At 35.9% G+C, this 23,471-nt stretch overlaps 3 protein-coding genes and 1 non-coding gene across 7 annotated transcripts; 1 reads left to right on the top strand and 3 right to left on the bottom strand.

Annotated features, from left to right (window-relative positions):
* Window positions 1–17,078: 17,078 nt before the first annotated feature.
* Window positions 17,079–18,335, bottom strand: LOC113353046 (non-specific lipid transfer protein GPI-anchored 2-like). Its single transcript, XM_026596764.1, has 3 exons — window positions 17,887–18,335; window positions 17,688–17,768; window positions 17,079–17,583 (listed from the first exon to the last, which is right to left on the bottom strand). The coding sequence occupies exons 1-3, from the start codon at window positions 18,236–18,238 to the stop codon at window positions 17,378–17,380; spliced, it is 639 nt and encodes a 212-aa protein (XP_026452549.1). The 5' UTR covers window positions 18,239–18,335; the 3' UTR covers window positions 17,079–17,377.
* Window positions 17,135–17,216, bottom strand: TRNAS-GCU. The gene has a single exon. It is a non-coding gene; the product is annotated as a tRNA-Ser (tRNA).
* Window positions 18,336–18,797: 462 nt separating the features above from the next.
* On the top strand, window positions 18,798–19,849 carry LOC113347149 (non-specific lipid-transfer protein-like protein At2g13820). Of its 3 annotated transcripts, none has more exons than XM_026590745.1 (3): window positions 18,798–19,248; window positions 19,325–19,395; window positions 19,483–19,849. In XM_026590745.1, exons 1-3 carry the CDS (start codon window positions 18,924–18,926, stop codon window positions 19,561–19,563), a joined length of 477 nt encoding a protein of 158 aa, XP_026446530.1. In that variant the 5' UTR covers window positions 18,798–18,923; the 3' UTR covers window positions 19,564–19,849. The 3 variants fall into 3 exon arrangements, with proteins under 3 accessions (XP_026446530.1, XP_026446529.1, XP_026446528.1); XM_026590744.1 differs by having other exon boundaries at window positions 18,799–19,248; window positions 19,336–19,395; XM_026590743.1 differs by having other exon boundaries at window positions 18,799–19,248; window positions 19,333–19,395.
* Window positions 19,850–19,892: 43 nt separating this feature from the next.
* Window positions 19,893–23,081, bottom strand: LOC113347148 (protein CDC73 homolog). Of its 2 annotated transcripts, none has more exons than XM_026590740.1 (4): window positions 21,888–23,081; window positions 21,291–21,373; window positions 21,050–21,171; window positions 19,893–20,237 (listed from the first exon to the last, which is right to left on the bottom strand). In XM_026590740.1, exons 1-3 carry the CDS (start codon window positions 22,936–22,938, stop codon window positions 21,079–21,081), a joined length of 1,227 nt encoding a protein of 408 aa, XP_026446525.1. In that variant the 5' UTR covers window positions 22,939–23,081; the 3' UTR covers window positions 19,893–20,237; window positions 21,050–21,078. The 2 variants fall into 2 exon arrangements, with proteins under 2 accessions (XP_026446525.1, XP_026446526.1); XM_026590741.1 differs by lacking the exon at window positions 19,893–20,237 and adding an exon at window positions 20,332–20,767.
* Between the last annotated feature and the right edge of the window lie 390 nt (window positions 23,082–23,471).

Genomic DNA, 23,471 nt, shown 5'->3' with positions numbered 1-23,471 from the left:
CTAGGCTGCCACTCGTAGGTGGGATGCTAGTCGGCCTAACAACGAACACCGTTGGCCAGTTTCCAATGTGTGGGGAAGATCAGTCCCATTGTCTGCCTACCGTTCCAAATGGTCTTACGGATATCCACTCGTAAGTGGGGTACCACTTAGGCCGAGAAAACTCACACTACTTAGAACAATCTCAACTCGATTCGCAAAGTAGCCGACATAGCAGTTACAAACTATTTCCGCGCAAAAGTTGGCTTACTCTCCAACTTTAAGTTTTCATTCAAGGAAAAATACTCGCTAATGGGTCCACTCCGCACTGTCCCAAAAGTTATCTCGGAACTTGCTCTGATACAAACTGTGACGGACCGGAAAATTACGCCCGTCTCGCCTGGGCGCGCAGGCCATAACTTACCCAATGCGCCATGATAATGATGCTTATCGGGCCTTAAAGCTAGGAAAATGCACGTTCATTTGCCCTTGAAAGCATACTCGACGAGCATGATGCGGCTAACTTAGCTTTCACACCTTTCCGACTTACCCTTGTTATGCGAAGGGTTTAAATCCTTGAAGGTTATGGCGATGCACCTTACGTGCATCACTGGCTTCCGAGTCCATTGTAAGCATAGATCATGCCTTGAGCTTACGCATAGGCCATTGCAGGCCTCTTTCCACCTCTTCACTTAGGTTAGGCATTGCTGAGAGCATGCACTTATCTTGCTCGTGACAGGGGTGTATCAATCATGCTTATGCCGTACTTTCCTTAGGCTTATGCAAGCTCCACTAACTTGCATATCGATGTAGCTTACTTTCGAGTCTATGCCCAATGCGCAGTTGGTACATGCTTAAGTCGAACACCTTGATGGGAAGTATGAGCATCCAAGGAATGCAATGCAATTTGCCTCATCAAGTTTGGACACAATCATCTCTTGCATCGAGCTACCGAGCCAGAGGATATAAGAGGTCGGTATGCCGCAATCATCTCACAATTAGATGATACGAGCGACAAAGTGCTGGACCGGCAATGCTGCAACTCATTGCGGCTGCCTACGTACCCTTCCCTACTCTAATGGTATCAAGCACTGACCGTAGTTCATCCTCGAAGGGACAAGCAACTTAAGCCAACTCGTTTGCAAAGCCGTGGCCAAGTAATAATAGTAACGGCCTAGTCCGTATAAGTCATTCCGTCAAAATACATCCAAGTAATATATATCTATTCCGCGACATGGCATAGTGATTACTAAGAATCATAAGCCCCATTGTCAATGCTACGCAGCTATAAATGAGGCTTAAGTATTATTTATACTATTTCGGCTAAGCTATGAAGCTTACTTGGTGCATGGTCCGCATATGCACCTTCAACCAACTACCCTCCCTATATATGTTAACTTGACATTTTTACAACTTAGATTAGGGGAGCAAAATGACTTCACCAAGTCCGAAGGCCATGATGGTTATACATTGTCAAGGCCATCCCGCTCTGGACTGTTGCAATATTGGCCATAGGCCAATGACCTGCGTAATGCGCCATTCTGGCGCTACTTTATTCTAGGACAGTCACCCAACTGGATTAAAGCACCTTTGGTGCGAGATTGGATCTTCGCCAATACATCTTACAACATGTACCCTCTTGGTGTGATATTGGCCCTTGGCCAATATATCTTTGCAATGCGTTATATTGGCCCTAGGTCAATGTTCCTCTTAATACCCAACGGAGCTTTAGATGAAGCTTCATATCATGCGATGGCGCATCTTTGCGCATGGGCCATGGTAAAAATTCGGGGTGTTACATTGGTGGTGTATTAGGTGTTAGAGCTTTAGGTCAAACTCACAAGTTTTGGTAAGTCAATCGTGTTATAAAATTTAGATGAACAAAATTTCATCTTGATTTATAGTCTGCTAAAATCAGTATCGGACTAGGAATATCTCATGGTATTTGAGTATCATAATTCACCGATTAAGCCTTGAAGATTCAAGAACAACTAAGACATCTACGAGGACTTCATCAACAATGGTATGTAAAGACTGAATATCCTATTTACTCATTATTTCTACTATTCTATCTACTAAGATACTATCGAATAACTCTAGTGTTTATGATGAAAATTACAAAGTTAAAATTTCGAGTTCGAGCTAGTACTTGACAAATCTCGAAATACAAATTCAAGCAATGGATGTTCTAAAGGACTTATCAGTTAATATGTTAAAACAATTAATTGTTCAATAAACCATAATTGCGTAAGAAATCCTTATAAGACATCAAGTTACATTGTTGTTTTCAATATAAAAACTATGATATATATATATATATATATATATATATATATATACATATATACACATATATGATGAATAAATTTTCTTATTAACGACGTACACGAACTGTTTTGGTCAGTTCGCGAACTGGTTAATTTTGTGAAGTTCATGGACACTTTTTGAATCATCGAGTGTACGAATTTATTTTGGTTAATAGACGAGCTGGTGATTTTAAAAGGTTTATGGACACTATTTATAACTCACGTGCACGTACTGATTTGGACCGATTACGAACTTATAATTATAATAAGTTCCTGAACTTCGAGACGATATTATTGTTCACAAACTATTTTTAACAGTTCACGAACTAATGTTGTCTTTGAGGGTAATCGAACTCCATTATTTTTTGATGGTTCATGAACAACTTAACCATTGTTCTTGGGTTAACTCTTTGTGCACAGAGCTTATTTTGATAAATACATGGGTGAGCATTCTTCTTTATAATTCAAGGCAAATTGTTCACTTACTTACATGATCCATCTATATTCAGAAGTCAAGCTTTGGTGTCAAAGTAATTCGGAAACATGAAAACTAGTTGACAAACTCAGTTTTAATGTAACTAGCTTTAATCATCATTGTAAATAGAGGGCTCTTTGCATACTAGAATCGTAATCCGGAAAAATTGTGTAGGAGTTGTGAATAGAGACGTCCTAGTATGTCTGTATTAGATTACGACTTTTTGAAGTATTCATTAAGGGATCCATGAAGCCTGGTCAGACTATCTTTTACCTGATAGGTCTTGGTATCCAGAATCTTATCTTGGTCATCGTAACTCTTGTTTATTCTAAAGTTCATTCGTCTAATATACGACCATTCAAGAATTATCGGTCGGGGAATAAGATTAGTAGGAATTTGAAACTTCTTTCATCTTAGAGTTTGTAATTCCACAAGATTCATATATGTTCTTAGATTGATCTTGTGAGGTGAATTTGAATACCTAACTTTATAACCTTTTATACGGAGTAAGAGATCCTAATTGTTGAGGTTTTCTTGATATATTCTTTACCCTTGAAGATCCATCATAAGCAAACATATTTTCATTACCTTGATTGAATATCATTTAAAAGGAAATCAACAGGCTATCTGTTAGAGGAAGAATAGTTAAAAGTCTTCACATCTGTTGAAGCAACTCATAATCCTGTAAATGACGCCAGCTAGGGGAATCAAGTGCTTAGGGTGAAGCGATAAGCACAACTGAAGTTGAATTTCTCAGAGGGTTGATTTGGTTTCAATTGCATTCAATCCGAATTTTGATAGTAGGCTAATGTTTTTAGCGGTTTAATACAATATGGTGTTCAAGTTGGACGAGGCCACGAGGTTTTTCTACAAAGATTCTCGGTTTATCATTAACAAAATTTCTGTTGCCTTGTGCTATTTTTATTCTGCATTATATTGTTTATCTTTATAGTTGAAATAACACAAGTAGTACGTTAATCAGCCTAAATAGTTTTTAACTCAACTGTAAAGAACTTACAAGACTTGCCCTTGTGAATTCATGCTTTAAATTACTATTCGACTTGCTCATATTGGAATTCAGTTCATATATAGTTTAGATATCTACTAGGTTGTTCTTGGATATTTATTTTAGAGATCGTTCAAGAAATTATCCATACAGGTTCACGAATGAAAAAGTTAGTGGTGCACTTGGTACCATTGCAATTGTTTATTATGTTGTAATGAACATTATAGTGTTTTGTTATTTAGTTAGCTTGGTAGTTTCAAAAGGACTTGAAATGCAACACTTTTATATGGTTATTACATATCTATACAAGGATTAAAGGATAAAGATGTTTACAAAAGTGTATGATAGCCTTTTGTTGCCAAAATCAAAACACTCTAAACCACAGAGTGCGTATGAAATTATAGTGGAACGCTTACTTAAGGATTGAAACAATCAAAAGTATTTGGTATACTCGTCCAAGTGACTATTTGATTGGGAAGGGATAACCAAGTAAGGTATTATGTGCTGCGTACTGGTGTAGTTTTAAAGTGTAGTAAGAAAGGATTCGATACTCGGACTATTTTTAAGGTTTGGTTTAAGACAAATAAAAGAAAAACTAATAAATTTTAATTTTCGTTACCAAGGAGAGACAAATCTAGGGTTTGGATTCCACTACTTCTTATGATGTAAACTCAATAAATATACTTGGATATAATACTCCTAATCATCTCAAAGCAGTTTCGAACCCAATCTCATGCTTTGGTGAATATAAAATTACAAGCTCGTTATTTTATGACTTTCACCGTTAATCTATAGGATAATTTTCCTTCGCTTATAAAAGATCGACCGCCGAAGACGATCCAAAACAGTTATTATGAAGCATACAAGAAGAGAAAAATTTTATGCAATTAAAAACATTAAATGGAGTAAATATGCCGAAGAAAATAATTATTAAGAATTACTCATAGAGAAATAGTTTCCTCCAAAACCCTAGAAATTAATTTAGCTACTCATATGAAGAGATATGGAAGAAAATCGATTAATCATTGTATTAAAAATAATGAAAATTGCTTACAACGATTTTGAATCGCTAATGGCCTCCAGTGACCAAGGCAGTACAGTTGCCAAAACTCTATTACGAGTGATTAAACGATAGATACTCTTTGTTGTTGAATATAAGACTGCCTTCTGCGACTGTTTCTGAGAGTCAATGTTCTTCGTTGTTCTTCTTCAATGGAAGCAGCAGCGGAAATGCTGCAGAGTTTGATTTTTTCGTTTGTAGGTCTATGTTCTATCCAAAACTCTTCGTCCTCTTTCTATGCATCCCAACCAACATATTTATACTCGACAGACCCATAAAATCTCTTATAATAACTCACAGTGATCTTATTTCCTTTACGGTGATAACACGGGAATAATTCCCCTGTTTAATCCATGCATGCGTCTGTTGTGGATTCTCATGCGTCTTCTTGCAGCAGCACACTTCTACATGTCGCATCATCATCTCAAAAGTAGTTATACACACGAAATTTCCCCAAAAATAGCTGAAAATATCTTGAGAATATTTACTTGCTCTGTTTTATCCAAAACCACGTCAACTTCCCTATTTTATCGATTCCAACTCATATACCAGCCCTGTTTTAGTCAAAAATGATCAAAGCAATCAATTCCAGCGATTAGGTTGCATCAAATCCTTCCCAGAACCCATATAGAACTTTTCGGGCCCAAAAATGGTATTCCTTTTGTTTTGCTTATCGGTGATTATCCTACCAATTCTAACTATACCAAAACCCATCACCATATATGTTCAGCCTTAACAGACCCAATGAGACTAAATCCAGCGATTGAATCGCATTAACTGTCCGCCAAAATTCGAACCCTAAGTATGGTTCATGAAGAACAGCTTTCCCGCCAAAACAGTTTTGCTTCAAATTGAATTTCAAAACAATCCAACCAACTTTAAATGATTCTGACAACTATATCATGCATGTTATGCTGAATACGATCATCCTTATCAATTTCTGTGATTTAGTCTCACCAAAACACCTTCAACTTTCAAACCCTAATCTGCTGCCACTAATGACCAGTTTTCCCGCCAGAATGTGAAATTCAAAAGGTTGAAGATGACCTCCCCTTATCCAGTTCTGGTTTCCCTTTAGCAATTTGGGGTATAAATAGCGATTCATGGGGTACGAATAGTAATTTGTGGGGTACAAAGAGTAATCGTGGGTTGTAGTGAAAACCTCCTTGGGTGCCTTTATCAACTCTTCTGGGACATTTTTGGGGGTGCCTTTAGCACTTTTATGAGGTCTGAAAACCACTTTTTCCTGTCGATTTCTCCATAAGAACTTATTTCCTTGAAAAGTCTTAAAACAAGTTTATTAGCAATAAAAATGAGTCCTAGCTAATGTAATTATGGGTGAAAAAGTGTCGCACTTACGTGCTTATCAAATTCCCCCACACTTACATTTTGCTAGTCCTGAGCAAAACCAGAATGAAAATTTATCCGCTACACGGCTGGATATAGAGATGTCTGCTACACAGCTAGACGAACCACTAAACAATGATATATAAATGTCTGCTAAACAGCTAGACGAACCACAAAACAGTGGTTGAGAAATATCTGCTAAACAGCTAGACAAACAATCAGAAAGACCCGCTCAACAGCTGGCCATGTCGTTCAATTTTTTTATTTTTTTTTGGAAGAAAGTCACTCTAATAGACCCGCTCAACAGCTGGTCATAATATGCAACAAAATAAAACAGACCCGCTCAATAGCTGGTCATAATATGCAAAAAAAGTTAACCACTCCCCTACACTTAAATCTAACATTGTCCTCAATGATTCTAACAGAAGCACATCAGCAAAAATAAAGTAACATGAGGATTCAATAAGACATCGGAAAGATAATAACTGGGTGAAGCGTAGCAATCCTTCCATGGGGAACAAGAAAGAAAAAAAAAATTCACTAATGTACAATAAGAGGAGGATCCTCCAGAGGGACCTTAATATCACCATGTATAGGTTGCCTCCCTACAGCGCTAAGTTTATTGTCTTCAGCCAGACTTCGGTAGAATTATTAGTCACCACATAAAATCATAAAGTAGTAGTCGGAATATATGTGGGTCATCAAAACCAAATAAAGCTACCACAAAAAGAAGAAAACTGCAGCATATCAAGAAAATGAACCAACCAAACACACCCTTAACAAGTTTTCTATTTGAGAAAACTATATCTAGTTGTGGTTCGGGTTCTGGTTCTATAAAAGGGTATGAATAAAATATTTTCATGTGCCAGGTTTCCTCATTGGTAGGATCCGGAGGATCAGGTTGCAGAGTCTGGAAAACTCAAATAAGAACTTAAAAACACATAATAATAACCTGAACAATTGTGGATCCTCAAAGTCAACTAGATTTAACTTACGTAGTTGACCATAATGGTGGTCATTCTTAAGAAGATGTGTCAAAAAATTTAATTTCCTAAAATAATTAGGTTTAGTTCTAAAAACTATATAATGACACATTTCGAAATGTGATACTCCCACATTTGGTAAATAAAATCTTGGTGGGACAACAAAATCAATTATGGTATCATGGACCGGATTAACCACATCAACCAGAGGGTGGGTTTCTATCAAATGAGTTTCTTTTTGGACATAACTAGGTTCAGGAAAACGTGCATGAAGATAGTCTCTTAAGATGGTAGAGGCACAAACATCAAGTCCCAAATTAGGGATCTTTGTAAGATTCAAAGGTAAACCACGGGGAGAATGATATTCACCCCCAAACTTAGAATTGTCAATATCCATGGATAAACTAGCCACAATTTCCTTAGTTTCTAAATTATAAAATTTAGGAAATTGGTCTTTTATTTCTTCTAAGTTATAATCATGTGGTTCTACCTTTCTATAATCCTCAGAAGAGACTATTGTTTCTGAATCGCTAGACTCTAAAACACTACTCTCAGGATAAATTCTTTCCTCTAAACCATCATCGACTTCATAATCACAATGATATACTACACCATCTAAAACTATGGTATGTCAAATCCACTTCCTTTTGAATAGGTGAATAATTAACAACATTATTAGGATTTGAGTTAGAAACAACATCACTATGACTATATATTTCAAATTCTTCATCGACACTATCTTCATCATCATAACAATACGAGGATGGTTGAACCTTGTCTAAACATGCAGTGTTTTCAGATCTAACCTCATCCTCTAAATTAGGTGAATAATTATATGTATTATCAGGGGTAAGATTCAAAACACTATTTTGGAATTCAAGTTCATTATGAGCAATATCCTTAGGTGCATATTGTTCCACATACTTATTAACAGTCTCACACATTCTATCCAAGATTATTCGAGATTGACGCGCAGATTCACTTGTAGTTTCATTAAACTTCTTAAGTGATTCCTCTAAGGAAAGACTTGAATATTCATCACTATGTGATATACCGGTCACTTGTTGAAACTTTTTGAGTGCATATTCTAAGGAATGAGTTTTATATTCATCAGGAACTGGTGGCAATTGTTTGATTAAATCCTCTAAAGATGGAGAACTCTAATTTTTTTTATTATAATATTGCTCATTCGCCCATTCGTATGATTGGTGGACGTGCGAATAGTAATTGGGATCACCATGGTATGAACCATAACCTTCAGAAGGTCGGTAGTGGTCCCAAATACTATCCACACTACGTGCAAAGGAGGGATATTGTCCAATTTGAAATTCAGGTCGATATTCATTGTATTGGTATTCATAATACCAACTCGACATAATTTGTGCACATGCAAATGCAGGGTTCACTAATTTAGGTAAGCTTGGGTTTACCTTTAGCAATATATATACCTACAGTCAAAGACTGGTCAACGGTACGAGGCTAAGGCTTGTGGTGTTTCAGATGATAACGCCCAGAGGATTCACCGTACTAAACCACGAGTTTTCCTAAAATCGGTGCCGGAAGATGCAATTAGTGTGTGCACGTGTATTGTTTTTTAATAAAAAACATATTTACAAAATATAAAAAGAATCCTAAATTAATTATGTACAAATAAATAAAATAAAAATATACCAAATATCAATATTTACAGAAAAAGAAAAAAAAATGGAATATCTTTAGTTACCTTTTTGGTTGTCCAGTTTTATTCTCCAACAAATGTCAAATTAAACCTGCACACAAAAGCTAAAAAGATACCCAACGTAACATCAAATAAAATTAAATAATATAAATTCTAAACTACCAAAATATTTACAAAAAATGAAATCTAAAACCTAACCTAAAGGCAAGTCTGCGTCGGCGGCGCCAAAAACTGATGTAGTTTTAAAGTATGGTAAGAAAGCATTCGATACTCTGACTATTTTGAAGGTTTGGTTTAAGACAAATAAAAGCAAAACTAATAAATTTTAATTTTTGTTACCAAGGAGAGACAAATCTAGGGTTTGGATTCCACTAATTCTTATGATGTAAACTCAATAAATATACTTGACATAATACTCCTAATTATCTCAAAGCAGTTTCGAACCCAATCTCATGCTTTGGTGAATATAAAATTACAAGCTCATTATTTTATGACTTTCGCCGTTAATCTATAGCCTAATTTTCCTTCGTTTATAAAAGATCGACCGCCGAAGACGATCCAAAACAGCTATTATGAAGCATACGAGAAGAGAAATTTGTATGCAATTAAAAACATTAAATGGAGTAAATAATCCAAGGAAAATAATTATTAAGAATTACTCATAGAGAAATAGTTTCCTCCAAAACCCTAGAAACTAATTTAGCTACTCATATGAAGAGATATGGAAGAAAATCGATTAATCATTGTATTAAAAATAATGAAAATTGCTTACAACGATTTTGAATCGCTAATGACCTCCAGTGACCAAGGCAGTACAGTTGCCAAAACTCTATTGCGAGTGATTATGTAAACGATTGATACTCTTTGCTGTTGAATATAAGACTGCCTTCTGCGACTGTTTCTGAGAGTCAATGTTCTTCATTCTTCTTCTTCAATGGCAGCAGCAGCTAGATTGCTGCAGAGTTTGATTTCTTCGTTTGTAGCTCTCTGTTCTATCCAAAACTCTCCGTCCTCTTTCTATGCATCCCAACCAACATATTTATACTCGACAGACCCATAAAATCTCTTGTAATAACTCACAGTGATCTTATTTCCTTTCCAGTGATAACACGGGAATAATTCCCATGTTTAATCCCTGCACGCCTCTGTTGTGGATTCTCATGCGTCTTCTTGCAGCAGCACACTTCCACATGTCGCATCCTCATCTCAGAAGTAGTTATACACACGAAATTTCCCCAAAAATAGCTGAAAATATCTTGAGAATATTTACTTGCTCTGTTTTATCCAAAACCACGTCAACTTCCATATTTTCTCGACTCCAATCCATATACCAGCCCTGTTTTAGTCAAAAAGGATCAAAGCAATCAATTTCAACGATTAGGTTGCATCCAATCCTTCCCAGAACGCATATAGAACTTTTCGGGCCCAAAAATGGTATTCCATCTGTTTTGCTTATCGGTGATTATCCAGCCAATTCTAACTGTACCAAAACCCATCACCATACCTGTTTAGCCTTAACAGACCCAATGAAACTAAATCCAGAGATTGAATTTCATTAAATGTCCGCCAAAATTCGAACCCTAAGTCTGGTTCATGGAGAACAGCTTTCCCGCAAAAACAGTTTTGCTTCAAATTGAATTTCAGAACAATCCAGCCAATTTTAAATGATTTTGACAACTACATCATGCTTGTTATGCTGAATATGATCATCCTTATCAATTTCTATGATTTAGTCTCACAAAAACGCCTTCGACTTTCAAACCCTAATCTGCTGCCATTAAAGACCAGTTTTCCCGCCAGAATTTGAAATTCAAAAGGTTGAAGATGACCTCCTCTTATCCAGTTTCGGTTTCCCTTTAGCAATTTGGGGTATAAATAGCGATTCTTAGGGTGTGAATAGTAATTTGTGGGTATAAAGAGTAATTATGGGTTGTAAATAGTGAAAACCTCCTTGGGTGCCTTTATCAACTCTTCTGGGACTTTCTGTGGGTGCCTTTAGCACTTTTATGAGGTCCGAAAACCACTTTTTCCTGCCGATTTCTCCATAAGAACTTATTTCCTTGAAAAGACTTAAAACAAGTTTATTAGCAATAAAAATGAGTCCTAGCTAATGTAATTATGGGTGAAAAAGCGTCGCACTTACGTGCTTATCACGTACTCACAGAGAAAGTTCCTGAATTTGAATTGTAACTACGTATGTCGATGATATGGACATGGTATGTACTCTTAGTGAAATAAGAGATTTTACAAGATGCTTGAAATTCGAATTTGAGATGGAAATCTGGGAAAAGCTCGATAAGACACCAAGCTTGTGGTATATTATTCCACCAATTTGCATATGTCCAAATTTGTCAGGCAGTTTAACAAAGACATGCATCCTGCTAGCACTCCCATGATTAGTTAAGGTTCAAATGTAAGTAAATGACCATTTCGTCGTAATAAAGATGACGAAGATGTGTTGGGAGACGAAATTCCCATATCTAAGTGCAACGCATTGTTTTACTTAGCATAATGTACTCAACTAAATATTTTATCCTTATTGAACTTTTTAGCTAGATATAGCTCAGCGCTGATGCAATGTAATTGCAATGGTATAAGAAATGTAATCATATACTTAAAAGGAACCACTGACATGAGTTTTTTTTTATCTCTGCAAAGACAGAAAATGGACTGCTAATGGAAGTGAAATTTAAAAGATGTTGATTATGAAGCAACAATAATCTCTTCTCCCATGAAAGTAATCATGGGGAGATATGATTGACTTATTTTCTAAGTCGTTTCTTATATTCACTTTTGGAAAGTATATGACTAAAGGAACTGTCTGGAAACTCCTTTGATAGAATCAGGGGGAGATTCCGACATCAGGGGAAGGATCCAAGGATATGATATCGACATATTTGACTCTGAAATATGAAGATGTGTTTTACTATTTTCCTTTTGATCGAGATTAGTTTTTCCCACAAGGTTTTTATTACTCGACAAGGTTTTTAGTGAGGCTACCATAACCACACCAACTACATTATAAATAGTGAATACCTGAAGATCACATTGATATAATTGCTGAACAATATCAGAATTAAATAAATGAAACTTGATAGATATTCGAGTGAAACCACTGCCAGAATCAACACAACAAATTAAGGATTGTATCGCAATAGTTTTTTGCACAAGTCAACTAGTAGTATTGATACTACTATTGTATATCAATACTAGGGTTTCATCAATCATCTATAAAACATAGAAAGGACGCTATGTATAGGTATTCATCAAAGGCATACTTATACTTATCGTGTTGTACGCTTTTCCCTTCGTCAGGGTTTTATCCCACCGGATTTTTTATTTATCAAGGTTTTAACAAGGCAATATATGTGATTCCAACATTGTTCAAAGTTTTCTTAATATTGCACTTTTTCTCCTTAGTTAAGGTTTTGTCTCTGGATTTTCTTGGTGCGGTTTTAATAAGGAAACTGACTTAGTTACAATGGTCATTAAGGAGAGAAACTATATCTGAAGAACTATATCAGAAGTGCTAGTGTTGTAGGGCCTTTGGATCATGTGTGCGGCCCATCTATATGTAAGCACGGTTTGCATCCTAGCCTATATATAGGGGCTTACTCCTATGTATATATATATATATATATATATGTCATATCAAATGAATAAGTTCTGTTTCTCTGAATGAGGCAATTGACTTAGGGTATGTTTGATATTAGAGCATAGATCGGTTGAACCCACCAAGCGTTGGTATGTCAAGTTTGGTTGTAATATTTTAGTATCAAAACTCATCTAGAGTCGCTTGATTAAATATTAAAGTCAACTTCATTTAGGTTAGACTAGAAAGTCTAGGAATGTTGAGACGTACAAGTATTGCTCCGAAAACTTGAAGAATGAGAAGAAGTAACGACTACAACGACGACATCATCCTTTCACTTAAGGTTAGCAATATTGACTTGATCTTGTTTCCATTCCTAACGTATCTTTCAAGTCGTGATATATTGAAAACATAACATGCGAAGCTGTATATATTGTATATAATACTCTAGTGATGAGACTTGGTCATAATGGTATGATCAAAGTATCAAGGAAACATATTACGAAGCATAAACGCTTATCTTTTGGAACTTCGTAAATACGACATCGACATAATTTATGGTATATAGTTATTTTATTATGTGTGCATTATGTAGGTGTGATTTCATCCTAGAAAACTATGTATCTTTACATTAGTTTAAGGAAGTAGATGTATGAACTTGTTTTCATAATCTAAAGGGAAATCATGATTGGTCTTGTTATTCATTGAATATCTTTTGGAAGACCAATGGAAGATGACAATGGTAGAACCTACCTTAACTTTGTTGAGACTTGAGGTATAACAGGTCACAACCTATGATATATAGCTAGATGGAATCGGTCACAAGTAACTTTGGAATTCAAGGTGTAACCGATCATAAGTTATATTGGAATGTAAGTTGTAACCAGTCACAAGTTACTTTGGGAACCAAGGTATAACCGGTCATAAGATGAATTGGGAAGTTAGTTGTAATAGGTCACAAGCTACCTTTGGGAAGCAAGGCGTAACCGATCACAAGTTACTTCGGGAAGTAAAGTGTAACCGGTCACAAGTTACTTTGTGGAGCAAGGTGATCTTGTATCCATAGACGATCACACGAAGTTTGTACCGAATCTGTTATATTGTCTCGACTCTGTCCATAGACGATCACATTCGGTAAAGGACTTATAGGTGGATAATTAAAAGATTGTGGTGTATTTGGGTACCCTCGTCTTTTCATTTGATTGCAAAGAATTAATTCCATGGAATCGGGGTAATTTCCATGGAAAATTTCGTGAAATGGTGAATTCCTTTGTTTGTTGTCATATAGCTATTCCATGGAAAATATAGATTCCACCAGTTGATTGCTAATTATTACCAAGGAAAATAATTTTTTATTTTTATTGATTGACTTAAGTTCTTAAAAGTCGTAAAGCAAATAAAACATCCAAAATCAAACGTTACAACACTCGTCGGATAAAAAAAAAATACCAATACATTAAAAAAATAAAATTTGCTCTAATTTTTTCCAATCTTCATCGAAATCTTGCAGAGGATCACAAGATGTATGTTGTGGGTTAAACATATGAAGTCGTTCCTTTAGAAATTTATAGCTTTCATCAAAAGCAATTTTTCTCCTGTGTCCGTGAATATAGTAATTTTTTCCGAGTCTGATCTACGAAAAAACAAATATAAAAATATTTAACTTTTAATTCCAAGATTGAAATTTAAAATATGTGTTCGAAAAATGTTTACAATAATTTCAACATCTATTTCAAGCTGCTTATTTTTGTAAATAGCTTTTTGGATGTTATCTGTTGCTGCTTTTTGAATCACAACATACTTATCATGTATCATTTTCTTTAATCTTCGAAAAGAATTACTGTATTCCTCTACGCAGTTGTCCCACACCCCATCTCATAAGATAGTAGTGGGAACCATTTTTCGTCGGACATCGGAAAAAGATATTTGATTATACCAAGAAATAAGAATGGCTAAATCTTAAGTAAGATCGTACCTAGCCATACTAGTAAGAATAAGAATTAATTCCGCCATAAATTGTTTTGTTGAGGCTTTTCTACAAACACTAAAAAAGCACATCCCTATAAATAATAAGAAGTAAAAACATAGCTATTCGTTCCCCAACTTTGAGGTATCGGCCATCATCAACATAAACATTTTGTTGAGGCATTTTCACAAATAGTAAAAAGCATGTATCTAGACCAAAAAAAAAATCACATAAAGATGGTACATATTAAACTAGCAGAATCCGATCATACATGGAGTCATGGGGATTCAAAAGGAAAAAAAGCGTAAGAAACACAAACCTGTCGATTTTCTACTATTGTTTTTGAACAAGGAATTGGAGGTGAATGGAACATAGTTTTTATAGGCAACATAAGGGAATTATGGAGAGACAACAAGGCACGAAAACATTGTGATAATATCAAATCTTAAAAATAATTTTTATTTTCTAATATTTCCATTTTAGGATTTCCTTGTTTTCCATGATTTCCATAGAATATTTTAAGATTCGTTAAATATGGGTATTCATCAAGCAAAAAAAAACTATATACAAAAAAAAAATTCTTAAACAAATAATTATCTGACAATTATAAGAGCTTTTTTTTTTGAAGCATTATAAGAGGTTGGATGGTTAAAAACAATATACTTTTTAAAATTTTAAATTATCTCTTGGGCCCGAGGCCTACCCGACCTGATCTAGCCTGGCCCGTATTTTTTCACGGGTATGGACAGATCATGGGCATTAAAATTTTGCTACAGCCCGACCCAACCTAGCTTGTTAAACTTAGTGGGTAGTAAGAACCAAGCCTGTCCAACCCGGCATGTTCTATGATCGAACTTGGGATGGCCTTCCCGGCCCGATGTACACCTCTAGGGTGGGGGAATAAAATCAGGGATCATTCCGTGAAAAGTGGTCACCTGAGAAATTGAATACGGACTAATTCTGTGGAGTTAACCGTTGTATCTGAAGTGCTACATATGAAGCATTATATGTGAAGCACTACAATAAAGCACTTTTATTGGACCACACAAAGGAAATTATTGTAGGGTTTGTAGTCCATGTAATCAATTATTGTTGTATGATAAATTGCTAGATAGTCCAAAAATACATGTAGTAGTTATTATATAATCCGACGGGAATTATGTTTTAATCGCTAGTCCAAAAAGGTTTTGAATATAAAAATTTACCTTTCTGCTTGTCACTGGAAAACCCACGTTGTTCTCTCTTAACAAACCAAAAAATCAAAAACTACTTCCCGATCCGAATTGAAAACTTGGACACTGAAAATGAAAACGAAAAAATCAAAAACCGGCGACTATAAAAATAAAAACCAATCATCCAAACATAAACTAAAACTAAAAAATTTAAATGAAATTAGGGAACCAAAACAAAAATCACGGAGATCTAGTAAAGAAGAAGAAGAGTAAAACAAGAAGGAAAAATAAGAAGATCTTTGTTAGTCGCCAAGAACAATACATCTTGATATGTATGATCCTTTAGTACATATTGATATAAATTGAAGGAAAAAGTGTATGATCCCGCAGTACATATTAATTCAGTAGTATATATTGATATGCATTGAAAGAAGAAAATATGTACTGGAGGAAAAAGTTTGTGGTGATCCCACAGTCCATATTGATCCAATAATACATATTGACATGTACTGGTGATAAAATAGGTATTGAACGAAAATAAGTATGATCCTACAATACATATTCATATGTACCGAAAGAAAATATGTATCAAAGGAAAAAGTGCATAATCCAACATTACATATCAATATGTACTGAAGAAAAAGTGTAAAGTCCCACAGTACATATTGATATATACTGTATGATTATACAAAATCTTTACACAAAAAATCATGATTTAAGAAAAATAATAGTAAACCAAATAAAAATATCATCATATCGATTAAACCATGTTGTTTGAAGACAGAACCCTCGTTTCTAAAATTGAGTATTAGATCCGGATGAAAAAAAATGTTAAAGAGTATAAATCAAAACCTAAAGTTAATGATTTTATATCTCTTTCTTTTTCTTCGTGGATTTATTCGTGAATCTTCTTGATCTTCTTTTTCGCTTGTTCACTTCTTTACCATCACTTCATGGACAACCAAACGCACTGAGAAAAACGTAATTCCATCAAACCCGCTGAATTCATAAATCTCATCTTTAAAATTCTACATCCAAACGCGCCATTAAGGAATTTAGTTGGAGGAAGGTTTTTTCTGGAATTTTTCAAAAATATATCATAACAATAGAGTCGTGGGGAAGGTAAATAAACTCAAAACTAAATCTCATCTTTAAAATTCTACATCCAAACGCGCCATTAAGGAATTTAGTTGGAGGAAGGTTTTTTCTGGAATTTTTCAAAAATATATCATAACAATAGAGTCGTGGGGAAGGTAAATAAACTCAAAACTAAAACGTCACTTCATGGACAACCAAACGCACCGAGAAAAACGTAATTCCATCAAACCCGCTGAATTCATAAATCTCATCTTTAAAATTCTACATCCAAACGCGCCATTAAGGAATTTAGTTGGAGGAAGGTTTTTTCTGGAATTTTTCAAAAATATATCATAACAATAGAGTCGGAAGGTAAATAAACTCAAAACTAAATCTCATCTTTAAAATTCTACATCCAAACGCGCCATTAAGGAATTTAGTTGGAGGAAGGTTTTTTCTTGAATTTTTCAAAAATTATCATAACAATAGAGTAAAACGTCGCCCGAGAGATTCGAACTCTCGCGGGGAAACCCCATATACTTAGCAGACGCACGCCTTAACCACTCGGCCAAAGCGACGGCTATGCTCTGAATCAAACATAAGAGAATACAAATAAATAATTTCAATAATCAATAGTGACTGGTACAGAAAATCCAAGCACCAAACAAATGTAAGAGAAACGAAAAAACACACCACACAAACACAGACAACAATAGTTTAGAACACCACTCTCTAAGTTCTAATTATAGTTTAGAACCATAATTCCTACTAACATAAACAGCACTGGTGACACTACTGAAATGTGACAGATCTTGGCAGCTGACGAAGGGTCAACAACTGGTCGGGTACCAGTGACGGATGTGGTTGGACTGTCCGAGTCCACTGGTGGTGATTCAAGAGTTGGATTTGATTCAGGTGCTTGGCTCGGTGATCCAACAGTCGAACCTGCTCAAAAGAAGATGCAATTATTTAGATATTCACTGGCTTCAATTACGCTACCAGAGGTACAAAACATGAAAGATTAACAAAAATTGTTGCATGAGAGATACCTCCATTAGGGATAGCTCCAAGAGGGGAAGGAGCAAGACCAAATGAAGCGGGGCCAGGAGCTGGAAGTGGAGAGCTTGAGGCTGCATACGCCAAAGGGCGAAAAGTGCAAAATATATAGTTAGTAGCCTGTGGATTTTCGAACTTCGGATTAAAACTGGAGAAGAGAAAGAAAACATGAAAGAAGAAAAGAGTTCATACCATCGCATTGGACTGGCACACCGTCTAATTTGCAAGCTTTGGGGAGCGAAATTGCTAAGGTTCTGTTAATGGGCAGTTGGAACGGGACACTGCCAGTGACTATAAGACATGCACAGTTCATGCCATTACTTGCAAGTGACTTGAGTGAACTGCAACATTCTGTAGACGGAGTTGCAGGTGCTGATGCATTCCCACCGCTACCTTGAGCGATGTAATTCAAACAAGGTGTGAAGCTACTAATCATCGAAGCTGTACATGATGTGTTAATCTGCCCATATACCGGCGTAATAGATACTGATAAGACAATGGATAATAGAGTGAAAATGTGCAAGAAACTCTTAATTCCCTCCATTTCTGTTTTCTTTTCTAACTCTTTAAGATTCTAATGCAAAGCTAAAGAGATGAAGAGAGATTGAGTACAGTGATGATGGTTATGAGAGTTGTGGAGATTGAATGAAACTTAGGGAAGATATTTATAGATTTTCGGAAAGCCAATAAGGAGGGATAAAGTGTTATATGGAAGTGGGTTATGTTGTTCATCCACTCTTTAACAAACCATTTCTTTTTTCCCTCTCTTGATATGTACATTTTAACAAACTTTTGTCTAGCAAATTATTTTTTTTGTCTCAAATTGTTGGCAAAATTTGGGATTTGGTTAAGCGTACAAAATCAAAGGCAGCCCAAGTTCTGGTTCATATTACCTTTTGCTAGTCAAAGTCGAAGAGGAGAACAAAATCTTGGTCAGATGACACGTTATGGTGATTTTAATCACTAGGGTTTGAACTTTATACTTTTCTTTAAGCTGCAGCTGTTAACCTAATAGTCAGTTTGAAAGTAGGCAAAGTTGGTAACCAAAACGACCCGTTTCTTATTTGTCTTTTCTTTACTAAATCTCTCTCTTTAAATACCCTGTTCATCTCTTTTCATTTTCTTCATCCAAACATAAATCAAAACCCTCACAAACACATTCACAGTTCTCAATCTACTTCTCCACCTTTACACTGCTAGACCTATCTCAACAAACACCCATTCTTCAAATGGCTTTTAAAGGAATCCAAGTGTGTTCCGTCGCACTTTTGACAGCCCTTCTTTTTGCAGTAGCAGCAAATGCGCAATCAGATTGCACAAATGTGATCATTAGTTTATCTCCGTGCCTTAACTATCTTACAGGAAATTCATCAACTCCATCTTCTGATTGTTGTTCTCAACTCTCTACCGTTGTAAGGTCAAAACCTGAATGCCTCTGTCAAGTCCTTAATGGTGATGATAGCTCCTTGGCAGGACTTAACATTAAAAAAACTCAAGCTCTTGGGCTTCCCAAAGCTTGCAACGTTCAGACTCCATCCATCAGCAAGTGCAACTGTAAGTAGATCCAAGCTTTTCTATACAAGCTCTAATGCATACACTTTTAGAACAGAAATTTTGTAACTCTTTCTAGATTTTCAGCAGCTGGTTCTCCAAGTGGTTCTCCATCAGACACACCAGATTCTCCGACAACACCTGCGTCAGGTACTGAGATCTACTGTTTCCAATAACTAGTAATGGTAAAACTGTACTAAATTTCTGTTACTTTACTAATACTTTCACGTGATGCAGGAGGAGGATCCAAGACTACCCCATCAAACGACGGAGACTCGTCACATGCAACTTCCACCACTATCCAGTTTTATGTGTTGATCATGTCCCTCCTCGTCGCATCATTTGCTTCAACTTAAGCACATTGTTTTGTTGTTCTTTGCACCTGGTCCTGTAGTTTGTACTACCAAGAGTCCTACATGTATGTAGGATTGTTTTTTTGTTGTCATCTTCTTCCTCCTTGTTTGGTACCTCCAGTTTATCACATTTATTTGTTGGAGAAACAACTAATTGTTAGTTGTCTTCTCTCTATTTCTTTTGTATACGAGTGAACTATGAAGACTCTTTGATCTGTTCTATTTCAATAAAAGCAGTTATGTCTTGAATACATTCTCTGTCCATTGACAAGAAAGGGACTCCAAGCACAAATGTTACACTCAAAGACGAGCATGCATACAATCTAGTCGATGCAAAATTAATATACTCCAAGTTACTGACTAATTAAGGAGAAATGTCCAACACATAAAAAGATTGCAAAGCAAAAGGCAAAATCACTCCTCACCAGCATAATTACTATACACTACCACTTTTACAGCATACATATGCATCGACGAGATGTACATTCTCAAACCACCAGTTACACTTGCTAGTTGCAGCAGTTCAGTTCAGTAGACACGTCTTCAGCTTCGATGTGCTTGCCTAAGTGAATGTCAGCATATGTCTTAACAACATAGCGAGGTTAAAATTTTCACTCGGCTGCGAACAACTTCCAATTACTGAAAGTACAGAATATGACAACCATAAATACACAGATAACGTATCTTTTGTGATCATATTAGCAGCAACAAGTTGTAGCAAATAATGTATCAATAGGAGAAAAAGACAGATACTTGTTGAAGTCTTAAACCAGGTATACATTTAACCAAAAACCAGAGAAGAGTTCGTAGAACCTCTATTTCCCTTAAAGAGTTCAATGGGCTACCAGTCACAGTTTGGTTACAAAATAACCCCACAAACTCTTTCCTCGAAACCTTTGAAATTTGAACTTTACATGTAAAAAAAAATTAAACCATCAATGGCACCAAACCATTGCCCTCAACTTGAGTCAGCAACGGTATCCCTTACTACTCCTAAACCATGTCAACCACCTCTCCTTCTCTTTCATCTACCAGATGAAGTAAAAACCAAGGAGCGACCCCAACTAAATCAATTTTTCTTTTCCAACCATGCCAGCAAGTGCGTGTTTCATTTGATAAAGCTAAACAGCCTATAATGTCCTTACCGAATGGGACCAAAAAAATGAATCCTGTATGAAGGGAAGTGATAATTGAGTGTATCTTCTAGAAAAAGAAATGATAATGATATTCAAACTCGCTCATCACTTACTAATTTGTTTCACTGGTATGCTGACAGTACCAGTGAGGTAGTAAGTGGCCATATTAGCACTATTAATTAGATTCTAACAACTTGCGCAAGATAATGTCAAGGTACATTTGAAAACAATAATAAATATAAAAAGTACTAAAATCTGAACATGCAGTGCCAGGGATAGTAGCCAACTATGATCAAGACCAGAAACAAAACTTACATTCTCTCTCTATTGCAGTTTGGAAAACCTCAGTTATGTGATCGTGAGCGTACGAATTCCTCCAGCTTTCCCCAAACTTCTAGAGCTGCTGTTTTGTCTTGGTGTCTTTTGTTCTTGCTAATCTACAATTGTCACTTACATTAATAAATATACCTGATCTAAGGATAATGCTCGGAGGAGTGAAAAATGAGGTAAACTAAGAAGAAGAAATGATAGAAATAGTAAGTCAATATATACTGACCGAGATAATCTTCACATTCCACTGTTTCACAATCTTTGCAGATTCAATGCTGTCGTCTTCAAACCGCAAGAAAAATCCAATAACTGCAAAGCAATTTACATAAATAAGTGCTTGAGTACCCTAATTTTATACATTGCAGCTAATAAACACCATATTACATAGCAGTTAGATAATGGCACTATCGATTAAACATTTTTAAGGGGTTCATGAACGAATTTTAGTTACAAAAGGAGCCTAAACTATGAATTAGTAATGCAGAACTTGGTTCTGCCATCAAATGCTTCTTCGGTTCATCCAAATGTCAGAGAAAGCAATTGACTATTAAATCCATCGGGTATTCTAACACGCAGCAATAAGAACTAATAAAGCGCCAATAATCTTTGAATAAATCAAAACAATCCTCTCCTAATTTTGTTAGTCATTCCAAACAAAATCGGTATATAACTAAACTTTTGCTAATCTTAACCATAACCATGACTGTTTTGTTTCAACGTACAATCATAAGTGAAACTCTGTAATCCAAATTCAGCAAACTGCCGTAGTTCTACCATGTGAGAAAGTCAAAACTCAAACTAAGTTGCAAAGTTCAGAACTTACTTTTGTTGAAAATCTCCACATGATCCTTAAAAGGCCAATCCTTGAACTGCCACTCCTTACCCAATACAAAAACAGCAACCACTCTATCCCAATCCTCCGCCTTCAAAGCCGAAGGCTTATCTCTCACCTCATAAGCAGTCACCACCCGATCTCTACTAAACTTCTTCTGCACCGTGATACAATCCGGTTTTGCACCTTGCATCTGTTTTATTTTAACATCCGTCGGTATAAATACTCCATCCTCCAAAAATTCCTTCACATTATAAATCGTAATTAGAGTTTGTGAAGCACTAGGCACCAATATAATCGGCACTCCTTCCCCAATCTTACTCCCTTTCATATGCATTTTCGGCTTCGAATTTGAATCAAACCCTGCATCCTCCCCATCTTTCCAAAACCCTCTATCATCTGAACCCATTAACCTACTCTTTGCAACTAACCCATCCTTCCGCTGCTGGGACTCCAACCGTTGCCTCTCTTCTTCCCGTCTAGTAGACGCAACAAGGACAGTATAAAAGTCCCTCTGTCTACATTCCAGTAACAGTTCCCTATCTTTCAAAGGTCTCTCCATACTCCTAATTTTCTCAACATAATCAATTTTCTCATGAACCCTAGTTTTATCATCCTCTACATCACCCCCCATCTGCGCATCCCCGCGCAACATACCAGGATCATCAGGTCTATACTCTTCGATATCAAACGGTACAGAATCAACTTTAGGGTGTTGAGGTACAACAAATTCAATAGCATCGTTAGATAAAACCTTACCTTGAAGATATTCAAGTAAGGGTTTTCGATCAGGTAACGTTACTGATGGAATCTTTTGTATACGAGCGTTTTGGAGATATTCTGTATGTTTAATATGATGGTTCTTGATGTAATAAATTAGGGTTTCAATTGTGTAGAGATTACCTTGTTTAGATCTATATGCAGTTTCAGCTGAACATGGGAATGAATAATCTTTACCAAATCTAAACTCATCGTTAACTTTAACGATTTTATCTAACTCACCTCGGATTGTGAAGTCTCTTAGAGCAGAGAGAGGATCCATTAATGAAGCTCAACTATTATAAGTTGTTAACTTTGGAGGGAATTTGTGAAGTCAAAATTAGGTTTTTTCTTCTCTTTAGAAGTGGTGGTGATGAGGGATAGAGAGAGTGAGAACTGTTTTAAGGTTTTGGACTTCGGAGGTACTAACAGTACTTTTGGGTGTAAAATTTTTGTCTCCAAATATTTATATGCAAATTTGACTTCTTTACATGCAAATTTGGAACTTTAGCCTTTGGGTGTAAAAATAGAAAGCTACTTACGTGGGCTTCACATGGATCCCTGGTGACTAGAAAATTGGATATGGTGTCTTGATGGAATAGCAAATATTTAAGTTACCCTCCATCTAAAATAAAAACATAAGAACTAAAATCAAAATCCAATTCTAATTTAAAATTTGCTCTTCTTCTAAACTTCAGCTTCTTCATCTAAATTCTTCTCTCTTTTTTTCAATTGAAATCATTTCATCATCTTCGACGAACCTCAATTAGGGTTGTCTATGCACACATGTTCTTTTTCTCTTCTTCTCTCAATCGA

This window comes from Papaver somniferum, chromosome 2 (assembly GCF_003573695.1).
Source record: "Papaver somniferum cultivar HN1 chromosome 2, ASM357369v1, whole genome shotgun sequence".
Taxonomy (NCBI): Eukaryota; Viridiplantae; Streptophyta; class Magnoliopsida; order Ranunculales; family Papaveraceae; genus Papaver; species Papaver somniferum.
Note: the sequence above shows the minus strand (reverse complement) of the source record. Positions and strands in the feature narration are given on the sequence as shown.

Coding starts and splice junctions, on each gene's coding strand:
- LOC113353046 (XM_026596764.1), bottom strand. CDS start 18,238: ATGGAGGGAATTAAGAGTTTCTTGCACATTTTCACTCTATTATCCATT. Junction 17,769..17,886: donor TGTGCCAGTCCAATGCGATG/GTATGAACTCTT, acceptor TGGCGTATGCAG/CCTCAAGCTCTCCACTTCCA. Junction 17,584..17,687: donor TGGAGCTATCCCTAATGGAG/GTATCTCTCATG, acceptor TCTTTTGAGCAG/GTTCGACTGTTGGATCACCG.
- LOC113347148 (XM_026590740.1), bottom strand. CDS start 22,938: ATGGATCCTCTCTCTGCTCTAAGAGACTTCACAATCCGAGGTGAGTTA. Junction 21,374..21,887: donor TGTGGAGATTTTCAACAAAA/GTAAGTTCTGAA, acceptor ATTGCTTTGCAG/TTATTGGATTTTTCTTGCGG. Junction 21,172..21,290: donor GGAATGTGAAGATTATCTCG/GTCAGTATATAT, acceptor TGACAATTGTAG/ATTAGCAAGAACAAAAGACA.
- LOC113347149 (XM_026590743.1), top strand. CDS start 18,924: ATGGCTTTTAAAGGAATCCAAGTGTGTTCCGTCGCACTTTTGACAGCC. Junction 19,249..19,332: donor ATCCATCAGCAAGTGCAACT/GTAAGTAGATCC, acceptor CTAGATTTTCAG/CAGCTGGTTCTCCAAGTGGT. Junction 19,396..19,482: donor TCCGACAACACCTGCGTCAG/GTACTGAGATCT, acceptor CACGTGATGCAG/GAGGAGGATCCAAGACTACC.